Source organism: Abramis brama (assembly GCF_963993115.1).
Source record: "Abramis brama genome assembly, chromosome: 2".
Classification (NCBI taxonomy): Eukaryota; Metazoa; Chordata; class Actinopteri; order Cypriniformes; family Leuciscidae; genus Abramis; species Abramis brama.
This window is the reverse complement of record NC_139964.1, coordinates 52153457-52171116: the sequence shown is the minus strand read 5'-3', so window position 1 is coordinate 52171116 and position 17660 is coordinate 52153457. Positions and strand designations below refer to the sequence as shown.

Here is a 17660-nt window from a genome sequence, read left to right as displayed (position 1 = left end):
TTTAAAAAGCCCCCTCTTCTAAAAACCATAACTTTTGTTTTACACAAATTCACTCTCAGACCGTAACGGTTACAGAATATTTCGAGCTGTTCAATTTCCTTCTGCAATACACCAATTGTATCTGACACATTAGCCATATCATCAGCATACAATAAGGTCTGCACTTCTGTGATAATTTCAATCTGAATACCTTTACCCTTACAGTTTTCAGTACACTAAAAACCTTTCCACCAATACCATTCCTAATGAGAGTAAAGTACAGGAGACTATGCTGGACGCTATCAAAAGCTTTGGAGAAATCAATAAATATACAGTACATCCTTCCTTTTCGCTTCGTAATATATTTCTGAACGACTGACTGTAGAACAAAAATATTATCCATTGTGGAATAACCTGACCTGTAACCTGCTTGTTCTTCATAAAACATATTATTTACTTCTACAAAGGCTACTAGTCTCCTGTTCAAAATCTTTGTAAAAATTTTACCAAGTACATTAAGCAATAAGATTCCTCTGTAATTTTCAACATTGTTTCTATCACCACTCTTATATAATGGGCAAATCACGGCCTTACACCAAGCCTCAGGGAAGTCACTTGTGTCTAATATTTTGTTATATAGAGAGAGCATGATAGGACATAACATATGTGATGCTGCTTTCATCATCTCAATAACAATGCCATCTGGACCAGGGGCTTTTCCATTGCTCATTGACAATAGTTTTAAACATTTCACCATAGGTAATGTTGCTATCCAAAACTTCAACTTGATTAAAAACTTCAACTTGATAAAAAATCAGAACAGACGAGATAATCTTGTTTTTTATGGCATTCCGGAATCGGATCGGGAAACATGGGAAGAGAGTGAAAAGAAGGTGCGGGACCATGTTAACAAATATTTTGATCTGGACAGAGCCAAAAGAAATGTGGAACTCCCGATCGAACGTGCTCACCGGGTTGGGAAGAGATCATCTGGGAGAGCGTGACCGGTGGTTGTCCGTTTCACCAGGTGGAAGGATAAGGATGAGATTTTACAGAAGGCACGACAGAAAACACGAGAATGGCGTGAACGAAGCAACAGTGAAGATGATAGATTTAATGGCCGAATTCGGGTGTCAGAGGACTTCAGTATTCGAGTGCGTGAGATATGGAGAAAGCTGGTTACTTATGCAAACTCTTCGTCTAAATCAACCTAACATAAGGATGTCGCTTCGTTTTGATAAACCTTTTGTGGACGGTAGAGTTTTCACTTATGACAGCGAGTCAGAGTCTGTGGTTGAAATTGGACTGAATAATGAAGATACATTTGACACTCTTGCAAGGTAGGATGACGGCCTCGGCCCAGATGAATTCACTATGATCTCATGGAATGTTCAAGGGTTAAAGACGAAAGTCAATAACAGTGAGTTAATGGATACCTTGCGGGGGAAATCTATCATCTGTTTGACTGAAGTGTGGTCAAAAGATGAGTTCTGTCACTTATTGGCTGGTTACACAGGTTTTTGTCTCATGCATAAGCGTGTTGCAGCTTTTGGACGTAACATTGGAGGTATATGTGTATACAGTATGTACATGATTCGATTGTGAAACATTTTTTTCAAATCTGTAAACAAGCAACTGACTGTATATTTTTATACTCTGACAAAGAGAGTGGATTATTTGGTGATAACATTGTTTTTCCCTTCACGTATATTTTTCCTGAGGGATCCAGTTCATATAGAAATAGAGAAGAGAAAAATGGCATCAATTATCTGGAAAATTGCATATACTATGAGAGCAAATAGGGTTGATTCAAGGATTAAAATGAAGAATGACAGTCTTGCTAGACCCTGGATAAGATTTAAATCGGGAACTGATGGCGAGAGGCAATTTCTGCAAAGACTCTTATTTATTGAATGGAATTTATTTTTAATAACTGTACAGGTTGTACGTGTGTGTATGTGAGTGGACAGTGATGTGGGGGCATAATGTGTGAAAACACAAATATGCATGATGTATGTGTGTGTGTGTGTGTGTGTGTGCGTGCGTGTGTATGTGTGCGTTTGTGTGTGTGTGTGTGTGTTAAAATGCTAAAATGTGCATTTTATGCGTTATGCATGCTATACATTTATATGAATACTTTATTTTGATGATCCCCTTTAGACATTCTGTTGACTTTAAGTAACACTGCACCTACATGTCAACCAACTCTAAGTATTTGTTGAGTATTAGTAGACTGTTAGTGGTAGGGTTAGGTTAATACGGGGTTAAGGTTAGTAGAATTAATTAATTAATTAATTCCTTATGTCATTCCAAACCCATAAGACCTTTGTTGATCTTCAGAACACACATTTTTGATGAAATCCGAGAGCTTTTTCACTTAATTTTTGGGTGAACTAACCCTTTAAAACTATAATGACAGTTAGTTGACATGTAGGTGAAACATTAACATTATGTTAACAATGTCTAAAGGGGACCATCAAAATAAAGTGTTACCGAAAATGTAAGCACGATGTGCCATTACATCATATAGCCACTTTTATGTATATGTATATATATATATATATATAACTAATAAAAATGACAAAAGCACATATAAAATTACTAAAATTTTAACTAAAATTAAAATGAAAACTGAAAATATAAAATAAAAGCTAATTCTAAATATTAATAAATACTAAATATTTATATTATGAATTTTCCATTCCATTTCTGTTTAGCTTTAATTTATATCTATTACAGTTTTAGTAATTTTAGTATTTAAACTTAAAAAGGTTTTCATCTTATATTTATATTTTATCTTATTTCATTTATATTTGATCTATTTTTCAGAATATAATTTTTTCTATCTCTTTTTTTTCCGACACTCAAAACGTTTTTTTCAGTCTTTTACTTTTTCTGCACACTTAGGGCCCTATTTTAACGATCTGAAACACAAGTATCAAACACGAAACGCAAGTAACTTTGTGGCCGGATCTCGCGCCCCACGCAAATCTAAAATGGGTTGGTCTGAAGTAGCTACATTACTCATAGGTGTGGTTTGGGCGCAATGTGAAATAAACCAATCAGAGCATCATCTCACATTCCCTTTAAGAGCAGGCGTGCTTGTTCCATGGCCGATTGCTATTGTAACGGCGGATTTGCAGGCACACGCCAGGAGTGGTTCACAGCCGAGGAGACCAACGTTCTCGTCAGGGCCGTAAAAGACAGAGAAGTGACATTGTATGGGGATGGGAGAAACTCACCCAAATTAGCTTCAGTTAAACAGGCGTATAATAATTTTGGTAAATGTGTAAACTAGATGTATGCCTATTTTTTTCACATCTTCATGGACACCACAATGATTTCCCTTGTGTGGAATATTTTTCCTTGTAATTATCTATGGTTTGCAAAAATGGCAACTGCTGCGTCTGTGTGTAGATGAGAGAAGCAAAGTGTATGCGCGTTGTGCACACGCTACATTATGGCCAAGCATGCACCCTTAAAATAGCATCTGAACGCACCACTGAAAACACGCCACTGACTTTAGACTAGGTTTTTCCTGGTCTGTGGCGGAATTGTTTTCTGGAACTGCAAAATAGCACCAGGGAACGTTTGCGCCGGAACACGCCTCCTCTTTTCGCTGAACCGCCCGGGAGCGCAAGTTCATTCCCTAATTTACCGACGTGCGTCTGTGGAGGGAAAAGTCCGCTGTGCGTCGGGTGCAAAATAGGAATGATACATGTGTCGGTGTACAAAGTCAATTGCACTGGGTGCAAGATAGGGCCCTTACTCTTTAAATATTTGGCTATAGTTAAATACAGTATAGTTAAAATACAAATACCATTATGTAACATAAAACAAGATGCAAGATACTGCCCACTTGGGATATTATGCTCGTGGCATTCCTTTCAGTTTTAAAACTTGTCTTAAAAGTCTTCTTTTCAAAGTCAGAGGAATAAATCTCATACAAAGTTTCATACCGTGAGATTATAACTTGTCTCTGCTCTTTGCTGTCGGACATCAAGGATGACCTTTCAGCAACATTGCCAAGATAACATTGTCTCTAATCCTTTTCATTTCTCAGAAAGCTGTCCTTTTTTTATGGTGGTTTGGCAGATTGCAGCCTCCGATACTAAATGGAGGCTGTCTGGTTAACAGCCATGAGTAGATGGTTTTTTAAAAAAAAAAGCAATACCTCACATTATGAAAGAATCATTCTTTTGGCAGCAATTAGCCTACAAATTATAACTTTGCCATACAAATCACTTGTCATGCTCACAATGATGCTTTTGCTTAACATTTGCAATACGTACATGCCTGTAAAAAAAGGGAGAATCTTTTGTACACCCCCCCCTTCTCTCCAAAAACTGTACTCATCCAGAGTGAGTAAAAGGGCTGGCAAAATCACTCTGGACCCCTCACATCCAGGCCACTTCCTCTTTGAACTCTTGCTGTCTGGTCGGTCCTACAGAGCTCTGAGCACCAGAATAGCCAGGCACAAGAAGGCCATCTACCTCATTAACAGTTAAATGCCCCCACTGGGCAATAAACGTGCAATCTACAAAACTATTTATACTTATATGTATTTAGCATCCCATACCTCTTATTCACATTCCCTTTCATTTGTATATAACATACCTGTACATACATCTATTGTCTATTTTGTAGCTGTCATTCTGTCTGTGCAATGGATTCTGTCTGTGCTCTGTCACCAAGACAAATTCCTTGTATGTGTAAGCATACTTGGCAATAAGGATCATTCTGATTCTTGTAAAAGAGTAACTGGTAACACTTTACAATAAGGTTTCATTTGTTAACATTAGTTAATGTATTAACTAACATGAACTAACAATGAGCAATACATTTGTTACAGTATTTATTAATCTTCTTTAATGTTAGTTAATAATGGATTAACTCTTTATACATTTTTTGGGTGAACTATCCCTTTAAAGTCACAATAAAATCAAAATGGGCAATTCTTTTTTGTAGTATTTTATGTAGGAATGTAGTATTTATTATAAATGATTTATCCGTGCACATCATTATTTTTTAAAATTCATGTGCCCTCATAATCTTTAATCAAAATAACTTCCCTTTCTGCCCTTCTGTTCTCTGATTTGTTGTGAGGATGGGACAACCTGTCACTGACGTGAGATCACATCAACAGCAAACCACAACGATCCAATCAATTCCCAATGGACAAAATCGAGTTCCGCCCTACATTTTGTCTTGTTTGGAAGCTGTTTCACTCGGATATACTGTACATCACAATCGGGAAGAAAAGACTATTGAGACCGTTTCATGCTGACTTTAAAGAATGAATGCTCTTTTGTCAATGAGTTAGTAGCTGACGTCATAAAATTTGTTTTAGTGTTGAAGTGGACAATAGGTGGTTCATTGTTAAGCTGAGAAAAAAAGAATCTCTATGACCATATCCTCTTGCCTGACTGTGATAAGGTGAAGACGACAACTTTCCATTGTGCACAGAAACATTCTCCATCAATCTTCCTGCTAAATCAATGCATTGTTTTTCTGTGAAATAACACTGTCACATACTAAACAATTAGTAATCCGAGTGACTTTAAGTAATCCAATCTATTATAAAACAAATAACAGAATAAATGGATGATCACATGTGCATTAGCTTCTGTTCTGCATATTTACTTTATATTGCTTAATTGCCACATATTTCTCCAGTTTAATGCACCCCACGTCATCTAAATGCATCCTGCCTTCTCTTTAGAGGTTTATCCTCATTTGACTCTTTCTCAGAGTCAGTCAGCAAAGTCAGAATCTCTTTTGTGTTTTATCTTAATATATTCATCTTAAAATGGCATGATGTTTTAGCTGATGTCTTCTGCCAAGAGGATCATTGTAATTGGCTGAGTGATATAAGTGGCCATGAGCGATATTTTAAGGTATGCATGATCTGTCAGAATTTGGATGATGTTGCTCTTTACATTAATTTCCTTAAACAGAAAGTAAGTTGTTATAATACAGTTTTAGGAAGAGGTGATACCTGTCAAGCCTCAACAAGAGAAATTTGCATAATGCAGATTTATGAAGCCGGGCCATAGAGAAGGCAATTACTGCTGTCAGTCACTCACACAAAACCCAGCTCCCCTTTCTCTATATCATACAGACACATTTAGTTGCCAATCTAATTATCTATAACAAATGTGGTAAATTAAAACCAAATTATTATAGAGACTATGACGTTATTGTTATAGTGGTATTATGGTGGTGGATATAAACTGTTTTCAGAGCACATAGGACTAACCCAGACCAGCATAGTAAAGTGGAACTTTGATGCTGTGTCTTGGTGTTGATGCTATGGGGAACGTCTTGGTCACGGACAGCATGTGTAAACTAATGGCAATAATCATTGGCAGAAGGCAGTCTATGATGACACAAGTGGATTGCCCGAGAGTTTAAAAGGGGCCTGAGTTACACGTCATCTGCTTTTTTGTCTTCAGGAGCCGTTTTTTTGCAAGCGCGTGAAGTAAACAATGAAGAGCAGCAAGAGTTTCAGACAGTGTGTTCCTCTGTGTAGGCATTATTTTATACCTAAGGACTCGCATGAGCTCTGCATCATCTGCCTCAAAGTGTAGCATGCACGTTCAGCTCTTAAAGGAGTTGGATGTGCTCACTGTGATAAGTTTACTGTAAGGAAGCTCTGCTTACGCTTGGGAAGAGGGACAAACATCTGCACTCCACAGACCGGGCCCTGCTGAGGCAGTGTGGCGGCTCAATTAGTGGGGATCGCAGTTTGAACTGGTGGATGAGTTTGGGAAAGGCGTGTCAATTTCCCAGTCTCCTCAAGCCAGTTTGAGCGATTTGTTGGATTTAGAAGCCCGCTCTACGGATTCTTCTGATCCAGCAGAAAGCATGCTGCTGGCGGCTCCTAGTTCTGAAGAGCTAGACAGCATTGTTCTCTGAGGAACTAGATGTAATTAGAGTAGAGAAATGATAGTGTTATGACTGAGTCTACTCCTTCTGTCAGCCCCGTATACAGGGAATTTTTGGATGTGATGGTCTGTGCCACTGCCAGGTTAAGTCTGACTTGGTTACATGAAAAATGGATAGTCGCTTGAGACCACAGATCTGGCTCTCTGGGCCACCAAACAGATGGCTGCGGCCATTAGTTGTTTGATGGCGGCGATGGTGGTTATGGACAGACACCTGTGGCTAAACATGTTGGGGATCAGGGAGAAGGAGAAATCTTTCCTCCTTGATGCTCCCATCTCACCCTGTTGACTCTTCTGCACCTCCGAGGCAAGACCCACAATCTGAAAAAGTTAAGAGAAGATACCATTGCCCTTCACAAACAAGGAACAGAATACAAAAAGATGGCAAAGGCACTAAACAATCTTAGAGACACCATTGGAAACATAGTTCACAAGTTCAAAGTTAAAGGAACGGTGGTTACACTACCTGAACGGGGTAAAGAGAAGATGATAGTTGACCACTCTCTCTGCCTCTTGTATAGCACACTGATAGTGCAAATATTACTGTCATGCGATGCAGAGACTTTTTCATGGTGTTGGTGGTCTGTTGTATGTCCGAGGGCATCCCGCCCTCTTCACTTGGTAGGACAGTGGACTACCGCAACCGAGATGAATTATTCATCTCTCTGTTACAGCCCAGGTCAGTTATATTCTGCTTAAATTTCTGTAGGTTCTTCCTAGGGTAGAGCTAATGAGGAATATAGTATTATCTCTTTATCCTCCCTTATGAGAAAGGGTCAAGTAGGATAATGCTTTGGATGGGTTGCTATCAGTCAACAGTAGACACCAAGCTATGGTAAAGGGAGTCGTGTTGAGTGGAATGCCATGCATCCCAGACTCCTTTTAATCGTTTTTTCCAGCTTCCCTCTAGACAAGGACACTTTAGGGTTGATGCTGTCGGGCAGATGCTGATGCTGTTGGGCAGTCCGCAAGCATCCCTCTATTTCATTTACCCCCCTCCCAAACTAGTGTTGAGGTTTAAAGAAGGGATGTACGCTCCCCTTTGGTCAGGGTTGTTTGGTAATGAGAGTTGCTATGGGCAGTATGGTACACGTCTCATGCTCCTCTTTAATATTTGTCTCAGAGTTTAAGTAGGGCTAAGAGCTTCCCTCTGTATATTTATTTCCTCAGGGTTAAGGCAAGGCAGATGAATGAGTATGGACAATCTGCACTGCTTCCCACTTTTCATTTGCCTATTTCCCTTAACTGTTGTTGGGTTTTAAGTAGGATTGTGTGTTCCCCTGTGGCCTGATTGCTTGGTAAAGGAGTCACATTGGTCAGAACGCTATGCATCTTACGCTCTTCTTTTTCCGCCTTTTCCCATTTCTGGATTGGAGTTCTAAGCAGGGCTGAAAGCTCCCCGTAAATAAGTACCCCCTTAGGGTCGATAATAGGTAGATGGAATTATGGTGGGCAGTCCGCATTATGTCCCTTTATTCCATTTACCTCCCTCTCCAACTATGGTTGGAGCTTGAAATATGGACTGTATCCCCTTGGGATGGGTGCTATTATTAATGATGCCTGATGTTAAGGGTTGTCATGGGCAGAACCCTAGTATTCCATGCCCCTCTTTTATCGCCTTCTCCAGTATACTGGAGTTTCAAGTAGGGCTAATGGCTTCCTTCCAGTCATATTCTTCCTTAGTGGTGATACAAGGTAAATTAAACTGTTTTGGGCAGTCCTGATAATTGGAACACTAGGTGTCCCACACTTCTGTTTTCTGCCCTCTCTGATTATTCAGAATTTAAGTATGGCTACAATCTTCCATTTAAGACAAGTTCTTCCTTAGGGTCAATATAGGTGGATGGAGTTATAATCAGTGCAGTCAGCGCAGCGTCCTGTTATTCCATTTACCTCCCTCCCCAACTTGCGTTTGAAGTAGGGTCATATGCTCCCTTTTACATATAATACTTTCCATTGCCTCCCTCTCTTATGATTTGTTTGTGGTTGGGATATATGCTCCCGCTTGGACAGTGCCGAGACTAAGGTTGTAACTATGGGCAGAATAGAGTTGGACTTAGCGTTTTTCAGTAATCTCCGCTTGGAGGTACTGACTGCTAGTATGCTCCCTTGGTAGGCTGCTCCCTATGAGGCTCCCAGGCTTAGCATAACATAGCTGAGGCTTTGTTGTGTATTCCCCTTATAGCATTGTTTCCACGGTTTCAGCCTAAGACCTGTCTTGTTCAAAAGTTTTAGGGGTTTTCCCTAAACACTTGTGGATACTGGCTTGGGGAGCTGAGCCACTGTGCATCTCTTGCACATGTCACATAAGCTGTGCCCTGCCCTGTATACTGCTGACATGCTCTTCAGAATCCGTAGTGTCACTTAGGTGCTAAGCCCACTCTGTTTGTGTGTACTCTAAGCCTAGTGGGGCAGACATTTCTTCAGCATGGCGTAGTGGGTATTGCGTTCCCCATGGCATCAACACCAAGATGCAGCATCGTTCTCCTTCTCAGGGAATCGGTTTATCCACAGTTTATCCAGTATTTCTACTGTTGTGCGAAATGTTTATGAAGGATGTTCAGTCAAATATGCTTTTTTATTCATACAAACAAGAGGCTTTGGTAAACTTGCCATTTAACTTATAATCCAGCTGGATATCCAGTTAACACAAAAGATACTTATTATGTGTCTTATTCATCTTACCATCAGTTTTTTGCGTTTTGATTGGAAATCTGCAAAATTCTGAATGGATTTAACCCTGTCAAACATCACACACGCATATAAACAGCAGCTTCTTTCACTAATTTACAGTTCCTTTGATATGTTATTCAAGTTAGATTTGTTTGCCCTTATCAATCTCTTTTCTTTTACCACTTTCAATGATTCAAGCTAGTGAAAGATTTTTAGTGAAGCACCAACAGTTTTTTTATTACTTTGTCTTTCAAGCCCAGCTTTTTTTTTGTCACTAATAAATTCATCCAGCTGCAATCTGCTCTATAAATGTGTTGCACACAAAATCTGGCACACAATATGTAGTTGCAGGTCTGCAACAAAATGAAAGCTCATTTTTAATTATTGTTGCACTCAGTCCAAATATAATAAGCCCTGATCATTTCACAGGCATACACTTGTATAACAGCCATGCAATTGGATGATCTAAAGGAAAGCAAAGTAAATGAGGTTATTGTAAATCTCTTTATTAAGACAACGTCCATGAACACAGTCCCAAGACCTTTACTGACTATACTGTGATGTGAAAGGCCCATAAAAACAAAATGAGGCCCTGGTTTAAAAAAAATAAAAATAAAATACTATAATATAATGAAATACTTATTATTTATTAAATAGTGCTTGGAATATTTTTAGAATATTTATTTGGTCAAACTACACAGATATTTTCAAATGATCAACAATAGAGACTAAAGGGCAACACTGAACAATTATAAATTTGAAGTAAACATGCATTCCTGCTGAATACCACAAATGACTGTGATGGAAGAACAGAAAAGAAAGAAATGGGGAGTGGAAGTCTTGTAATCAGTGCAGTCCATTATATAAAGAGAGGGTGGTGGTAGGGAAAGTGAAGCTGACCTCTAAGCTCTGTCTAAATAATACATAACACTGCATCTGTCCTCTCTCAGTGCACACAAACATGGCCAATGCACAAACTCACAGCGTGTTTTACATCACAGATGAGGGGGCAATAAGTGTGAAGCGAGAGGGTGTTTACACTGGACTGCTAAGCATAATACATTCATATGTTATGTATGTAGAGTACATCAGCACACATTGTAGAGTCGCCATTTGTTCCGGGTCCCACTTTAATTTCTATGTAGTAACATTTAATTGTTTGATAAATAATTTGATACAATGCACTTACTGTGTAAATACATGTTTTTACATTCTACTTGTATTAAAAAAAATTGGAAACACTATTTTACAGTGTCCTCGTTACACGTTACATGTCGTTACTGTAGTAATAGCTATAATTATGCAAAAATTCAACTAAATGTATACTAGCACTGTAACATGGACACCTTACCTTCATGTAATTACAGCTGTAATTAATATCTGTGATTACATCAATAATTACACTGTTGACCCTTTCCTTACACCTTAGCCAACCCTTAAACCTAACCATACTATGAAACATATCCCTAAATATATAAATAACGTAATAAATAACATAAACCCGTATTCCACCTCAATAGTAGCAAAAGTGTTTTGCAATACAACATGAACACAATTAGTACATTTTACCTAACATTTTTTGGATGCAAGACACCCTTATATATAGTGTGACTGAATGAAAAGGTCTATTTTACCCAGACTTTTAAATAGAGTTTGCTGACATACACATGTGTAGTAGTCTGAGAAAAATATGGACCTTTTCATTCAGATGTGCTTTCTGTCTGTCTGTTCATATATCTTAGTTAGAAGAAATAAAACGTTTTAAACTGAATCTCTTTTATTGTTCGTTTCTTTTCAGAAGTGTGTGATTGCCATCATCAGGAGTTGATGATCTATGGATAAGCAGCTTAATGATGGGTGCAATTCTCTTCTCACATCACTAACTTCTCTGTCTGTGTTCTTCTCTTCACTTCTCTTTTCTTTTCTTTTCTTTTCTCTAACTGTTCCATTCCGTGCCTATTCAGGCCAGTAGTTACAGATGTGGTTTCATTTTCCACTTTGGGGCTGATAACGGCCACTCTTCGGAATGTAATACAAATGCATCAGTCATTGCCTTGTTAACGCAATAATATACAGACGATATGAGATGTAAATGGTGTCTGCATTAAGGAGGTTGATCAGATATTTACGGTCAGACAACCATGCAGAGAATTCAAAAATACAACTGGAAATACAACTGTTATATATACAGCTGTTTTATTGACGTCTTTCCGTGGTTGAAACATTGAGTGATTACATGAGTCATGATTTCGGTAAGTTGTACTGTATCTTTCAACATACCTTCTGATATTCATGCATGTTTTTCTAGATGTAATTTGTATTGAAGTGGAAGAAAACACTTGCGCTCTGTGCAGCTGCTTGAACTGAGGCTTTACAGTGATCTGTTTAAGAGCGTCAAAACGCCATTTATTTTTGGAATTTCGTGATAAAATGTATATAATTTGAAAGTTGAGACTTTCTTTCTTATCAGAAGTAACAAAGTTCTTTGCGATTATTGGATGGGAGGCGCTACAAATAATGTTTAATGTAGGGAAAAAATGTAGATCAGACAACCCTGGCTTGAACTACGGGTGATTCAAAGGGTCAAATAAAGCCTCCATTAACATCGTTATTTTATAACTGTTATAGCGGTCGCGTTAACTTGCCCTAAATTCAACACAAGAGAGATTTTCTTCACACACAGTATGAGTTGCAATCTGACATGTTTTTCCGCACCCTTTTGATTGACAGGATATAATCGGATTCGGCACTGATCATTGCCTGTTTTTAAACAATCGGCCCATGCCCGATAGCGAAAATAATAGCTTTAATCGGCCGATACAGATTAGTGGCCGATACATCGGTGCATCTCTAATATATATATATATATATATATATATATATATATATATATATAGCCTATATATATATATATAGCCTATATATATATATACATAGCCTACACATACACACACACACAGTATCAGTCAAAAGTTTGGAAACATTACACTTTTTAATGTTTTTGAGAGAAGTCTCTTATGCTCATCAAACCTGCATTCGTTTGATCAAAAATACAGAAAAAACCTGTAATATTGTGAAATATTTTTACAATTTAAAATAATGGTTTTCTATTTGAATAAATATAATTTATGATTTTTTATCTGCCATTACTCCAGTCTGATGAAATAATTTTAAATAATTAATAATTAAATTATTGTTTTAAAATAATGTATTAAATTTGTTATTTTAATATTATGATCAAGCCTTTCTCGATGTAAAGATTTTAATGGTTCTGCTGTTGTTGGCAGGTGGATTTGTAGTAGTTTGTGAGTTAAATATATTAAAAAAGGAATATATATATATATGTTATGTGTTATATGTATATATGTTTTTTTGGTTGTTTTTTTTTACAATTGCCTCTGGTGTCCCCTACTGCCTATTTGCGACATGTTTGTGTAAATTGATGTTTCACTGCTTTTCTTCACTGTCTGAGAACTGTAAGAGCAACTAGACTTAAGTATGATGTTGCATCACAGATCAGTTCAGACTTGGAACAAATGGCGACTGAAATCTACTGTGTGTAAGACAAGTTGTTTTTTTTGTTTGTTTTTTTAAGTTCTACCTGAGAAAAAAATCATACCGGTTTGGAGGATGAGTAAATGATGATAGAATTTTCATTACTGAATGAACTGTTTCTTTATTGTGCAAAACTGCACAGAAAGACTATGTGTGGTGCTGTGAAACATCACATATCGTCACTGTAAGTCAGAAACCTTGTATCACCATATTTTGTAATTTTTTTATTATTGTTTTCAGAAATCATTACTACTGGTCACCCTTTACCTCTGTCTGTGGGTTTTGCAAATATTTAACCAGTGAAAAGTATTAAAAAAGTATTAAAATGTCTGTAAACCTCATAACTCCACCCGCTTCAATCTTGATTTTTGACATTATGCTTGTTTTCAATGCAAGGGTAAATGAAGAACTGTTTGTTTGTCAAGAATGACTATATATAAAGGCTAATGTTTTATGTTATGATGAGCTAAGAAGAGTGTCTTAGCCTAGCATTTGTCATCGAGTCACTGCCAATACATGTCTTGTATAGCCTATGCAAAGCACTTCATTTTTTATAATGTGATTTTGGCCAAATGATAGAAACAAAGTTTGCGATGCACTTACTGCCTCAGTTACGGCCGTTATAATGATGGACAAAACATATGTCTGACATTTGCTGGTCAAAAACCTTGTAACTCCTTTAGAGCTTGATTTTGGAAGAATGTTAATAATATAATGACACATGCAAGTGTCTGACCATATATTAAGCCACAATATCAACTTTGACAACACAGAGTTTATAAAAAAAAAAGTTTTTCCTCAAAAGTAGCGTTTTTGGACATGCAAGGTTTCCTCCCGACAGCAACGATATATAGATCATTACCTGTGTCAGGATGCATCAAGAAAGTTAATGCTACTTAATGACTACTTACCATTAAAAAACAAAACAGCACCATATCCATAGTTCTGAGGCACATTAAAATGTTGCATCTACAAGCTTGATAAACCTCTGTTTCCTCCAAATTTGTTTTGGCTTTCTCCTGTTGGAGTGAGATCAAAGCTCATGTATTATTAAATACACTTTCTCTGTCCCCGTCGGCCACAATTCAACACAGCAGAAGTACAAATTTACTCTTAGTCACTTCATGTGTATTGATTGATCAAACTGAAATTGAATTGTGTTTGCACATTCCATTTACTTATTGCATATTCCTGAGCCAAGCCTTTGCCCCCAAAATGCTTATTGCTTACACCACTATTTTTCAACATTTTTGATCACATCCAATATACATGAACCCATGCAAATGTATGTTTCTTGGCAACCGAAAATAGTTTTCTTCTTGCCTAAGATTTTATTCTAACCACTTAAGTGATTAGTGTCTATGATCATTTTTATGTTGCTGTTGTCTTATAAAAGCAATAAACCACTTTTTGCATATGTTGTGTGCGTGTACTGTGTAGATGGTAAATTCACTTAACAGCCTTTTGTGGCTTATTGCGTTGTTAGGCTAAGGCAGTTTATTAAGCATGTTTAAGAAAAAACAGTATTTTAGGCTAAAAGAAAACAGAAAAATGTAAATGTGGCTGTGTTCCGTTACCTGTTATAGAGCAAAATATCTGGTGTCCAGATCTGATTGGATGGGAAACGCAGGGTCTGAACACCAGGGTAGTTATCAGGGTTCCAGCTCAAATAGACATCCGTCCATCCCTGAACACACAAAACATACATGAGATTCAGCAACATTAAAATGTTTGATGGCTAAAGAGACAAACATATTACACACATAGCCAGTAAACACAATAACACAATCACACAGCTGGGGTCTGCCAAGGGTGCACACATGTACATTTACCACTGGGAAATGAAAAGAGAACATACAACACAGAGCAAAGGCACATAAATATCCAATTCTCTAAGTTGAATTTGACATAATGTGCTTAAACAGTCGCTACCAGCCACTTAAATGCCAATAATTTAAGTTGAATAAGGTCATTGTGAGTCAACCTCTTTAGTATGAGTAATGTGTGTTGACATCTTCTTGCATAAGCTCCACCCGATTTCTCTTCCGATGTGTAGATGGTCCTCGGCTATATTTCTCTAGCCTATAAAGTTGCCTCTCTGCTGTATTATAGGGTAGGTTCATATGTGGTGCCACAGCAGATTTTAGAGTAATATAATCTTTTTTTAATCTTTTTTTTTTTTTTTTTTTTGCAGCACACTACCAGTCTTTCTCAAAAGCAATAGGAAGCACACTACTATGTTATTAAAGTCACCATGATATCAAATGGAATATTGCTGCGCAATATATATATAAATATATATATATATATGTAAGGAATAATTGACGACAGGCCGTTGAATTATTAGAAAAATAATGCACACCCGAGGTGGTAATGCGGTCACGACGCGAAGCGGAGTGGCCGTTACACCTCGGTGTGCATTATTTTTCTAATAATTCAACGGCCTGAAGTCAATTATTCCGCTTATACTACAGTTACCACACCTCGAAACATTGTTCAGATTATGTATTTCAAGACGTTTGTAAAGTTTTTGTCATTAAAACGCTCTTGTATGTAGGACTAATTTCTTACGCATCTAATCCAATGCCTCCGTTGCTAATTCCAAAACGTCATTTTAGAGTTAGTAACGGAGGTTTGAGCCACTGATAGCAGACTAATGCTGGGGACACACGACTCGCTGACACATTCTCTGACTGTTTTCATCGACTGCAGCAGATTTTAAACACCGACTTTGAACACAGACTGAACGCGCTGAACACGCATTTGGGCATGATCAGTCATAAGTATCAAATTACATTCATAACCGGCCTTAAAGTGTGTCCTCGGCTCGACTTTATGCAGTTATTAGAGAGAGATGTTGCAATAATGAGACAGAAAAGCATGTGCGTCAATATTATTATTTATTTATTAATTCAATTCGTTTTAATTAATTCGTTCATTCTTTTTTTTCTTTCTATTATTGACAGATGACAGTAGACTAGCCAAATAAATGAAGAAGAAAAAAAAAGCCTTTTAACAAGTAAGGCCTATCAATAATTATTTATTTGTTATATTATCTGCAATAAAAATCCGTGCTGCAGAACTATCCATTTATTTAGCCTATATTCAGATTCATTTTCTATTGATTATAGATAGGAATATACTTTATTTATTAAAATTAAACTGCATGTTTCCATTGATTGTGAAGCTAGACATTGAAAATTGCAGATCAAGCGCATGGGGCTAAATGTTTTTTTCTTGTTATGAATTGTATCCTATTTTCCGTTATTACAGTTAACTACGCGAAGCGATATGGAACTGTAATGCGGTCAAGACCTGCCTGGAACTACTTTAGCTGTGCGTTTCCCTGAAAATAATGCACACCTTAGAACGTTCGTCAACCAATCAGATTCAAGCATTCAACGGCCCTGTAGTATAAATAAATATATATATATATATATATATATATATATATATATATAGATAGATATATAGATATATATATATATATATATATATATATGGTAACATTATACAATAACAGGGCATGAATAATCATGTACTAATACCTGAATTAATAGTTACTTCAACATGAACTCATGAACCAATGATGAGTGATCCTTAACTACGACAGGAGTCATAATGATTCATGCATGAATAACAGCAGCCTTAAACATGTTAGTACATGTTTGATAGTTAATGCATTAATTAACATTTAGGGGTAAACTAAATCAATCAGGCTCCATATGAATAAAAAAATATATATTTTGAAATACATTTAAACAATTTATTAGTCATAATTTAAACTGTTGACATCAGCAGCTTCATCATAAACATTAGATTAGTTTGTCATTAATTTCACTGATCCTCCTTATCAAACATAGAAAATACTAAATAGACTAATAATTTATCTTAAAAGGTCCTAATAGGCTGCTGTTATTCATGCATGAATCATTATGACTCCAGTCGTAGTCCCCTCCCACTTGCAGTGACATCTCTTCCCTGATGCGTTTAGTGGCATGAGAGTGGAACAACCTGTCATTCACATGAGAGCACCACAATGATCCAATCAATTCCCTATGGGCACAATTAAGTCTCTTCCTAATTTTTTTCTTGTTCAAAAAGCCATTTCACTGGGATATACATCACAATAAGGAAGACTATCGTCAACTGACAAAAGGCAAACTAACAGTAGAGGCTGAAATCAGACTTGCTGCATTGATAATTAGAACAAATGTTTCCATTGTTTGTTAATGATCCTCATTAGGGAAAATGTAAAAATAGTTCATTCAGAGTTTAAACTTAACCACAATTGTTTTACTCATCCACAAATCTGTGTGGAATTATTAATATTTAATTATACTTAAACGCAAACACAGCTTTAAAAATCTATAATTAACTGCGCTTCCACTGTCGAGCCAAAAGCGAGCATGCAAGTGCATGCCAGGGCCAGTCGCGCTTCCACTGTCTCTTCCAAGGCTTGCTCTGGCTTGAAATGTTGAAACGCTACAACAGAAACTAACCCTA

General features: G+C 37.1%; 1 protein-coding gene across 2 annotated transcripts in view; it reads right to left on the bottom strand.

The window, feature by feature from the left end:
- chrna8 (cholinergic receptor, nicotinic, alpha 8) overlaps positions 1–17660 on the bottom strand; it is a 97138-nt gene that overhangs the window by 21402 nt on the left and 58076 nt on the right. For both annotated transcript variants that reach the window (XM_084096246.1, XM_084096247.1), the window contains one exon: positions 14732–14841. In XM_084096246.1, the coding sequence (XP_083952372.1) occupies positions 14732–14841 (110 nt within the window). The remainder of the gene's footprint in view (positions 1–14731; positions 14842–17660) is intronic.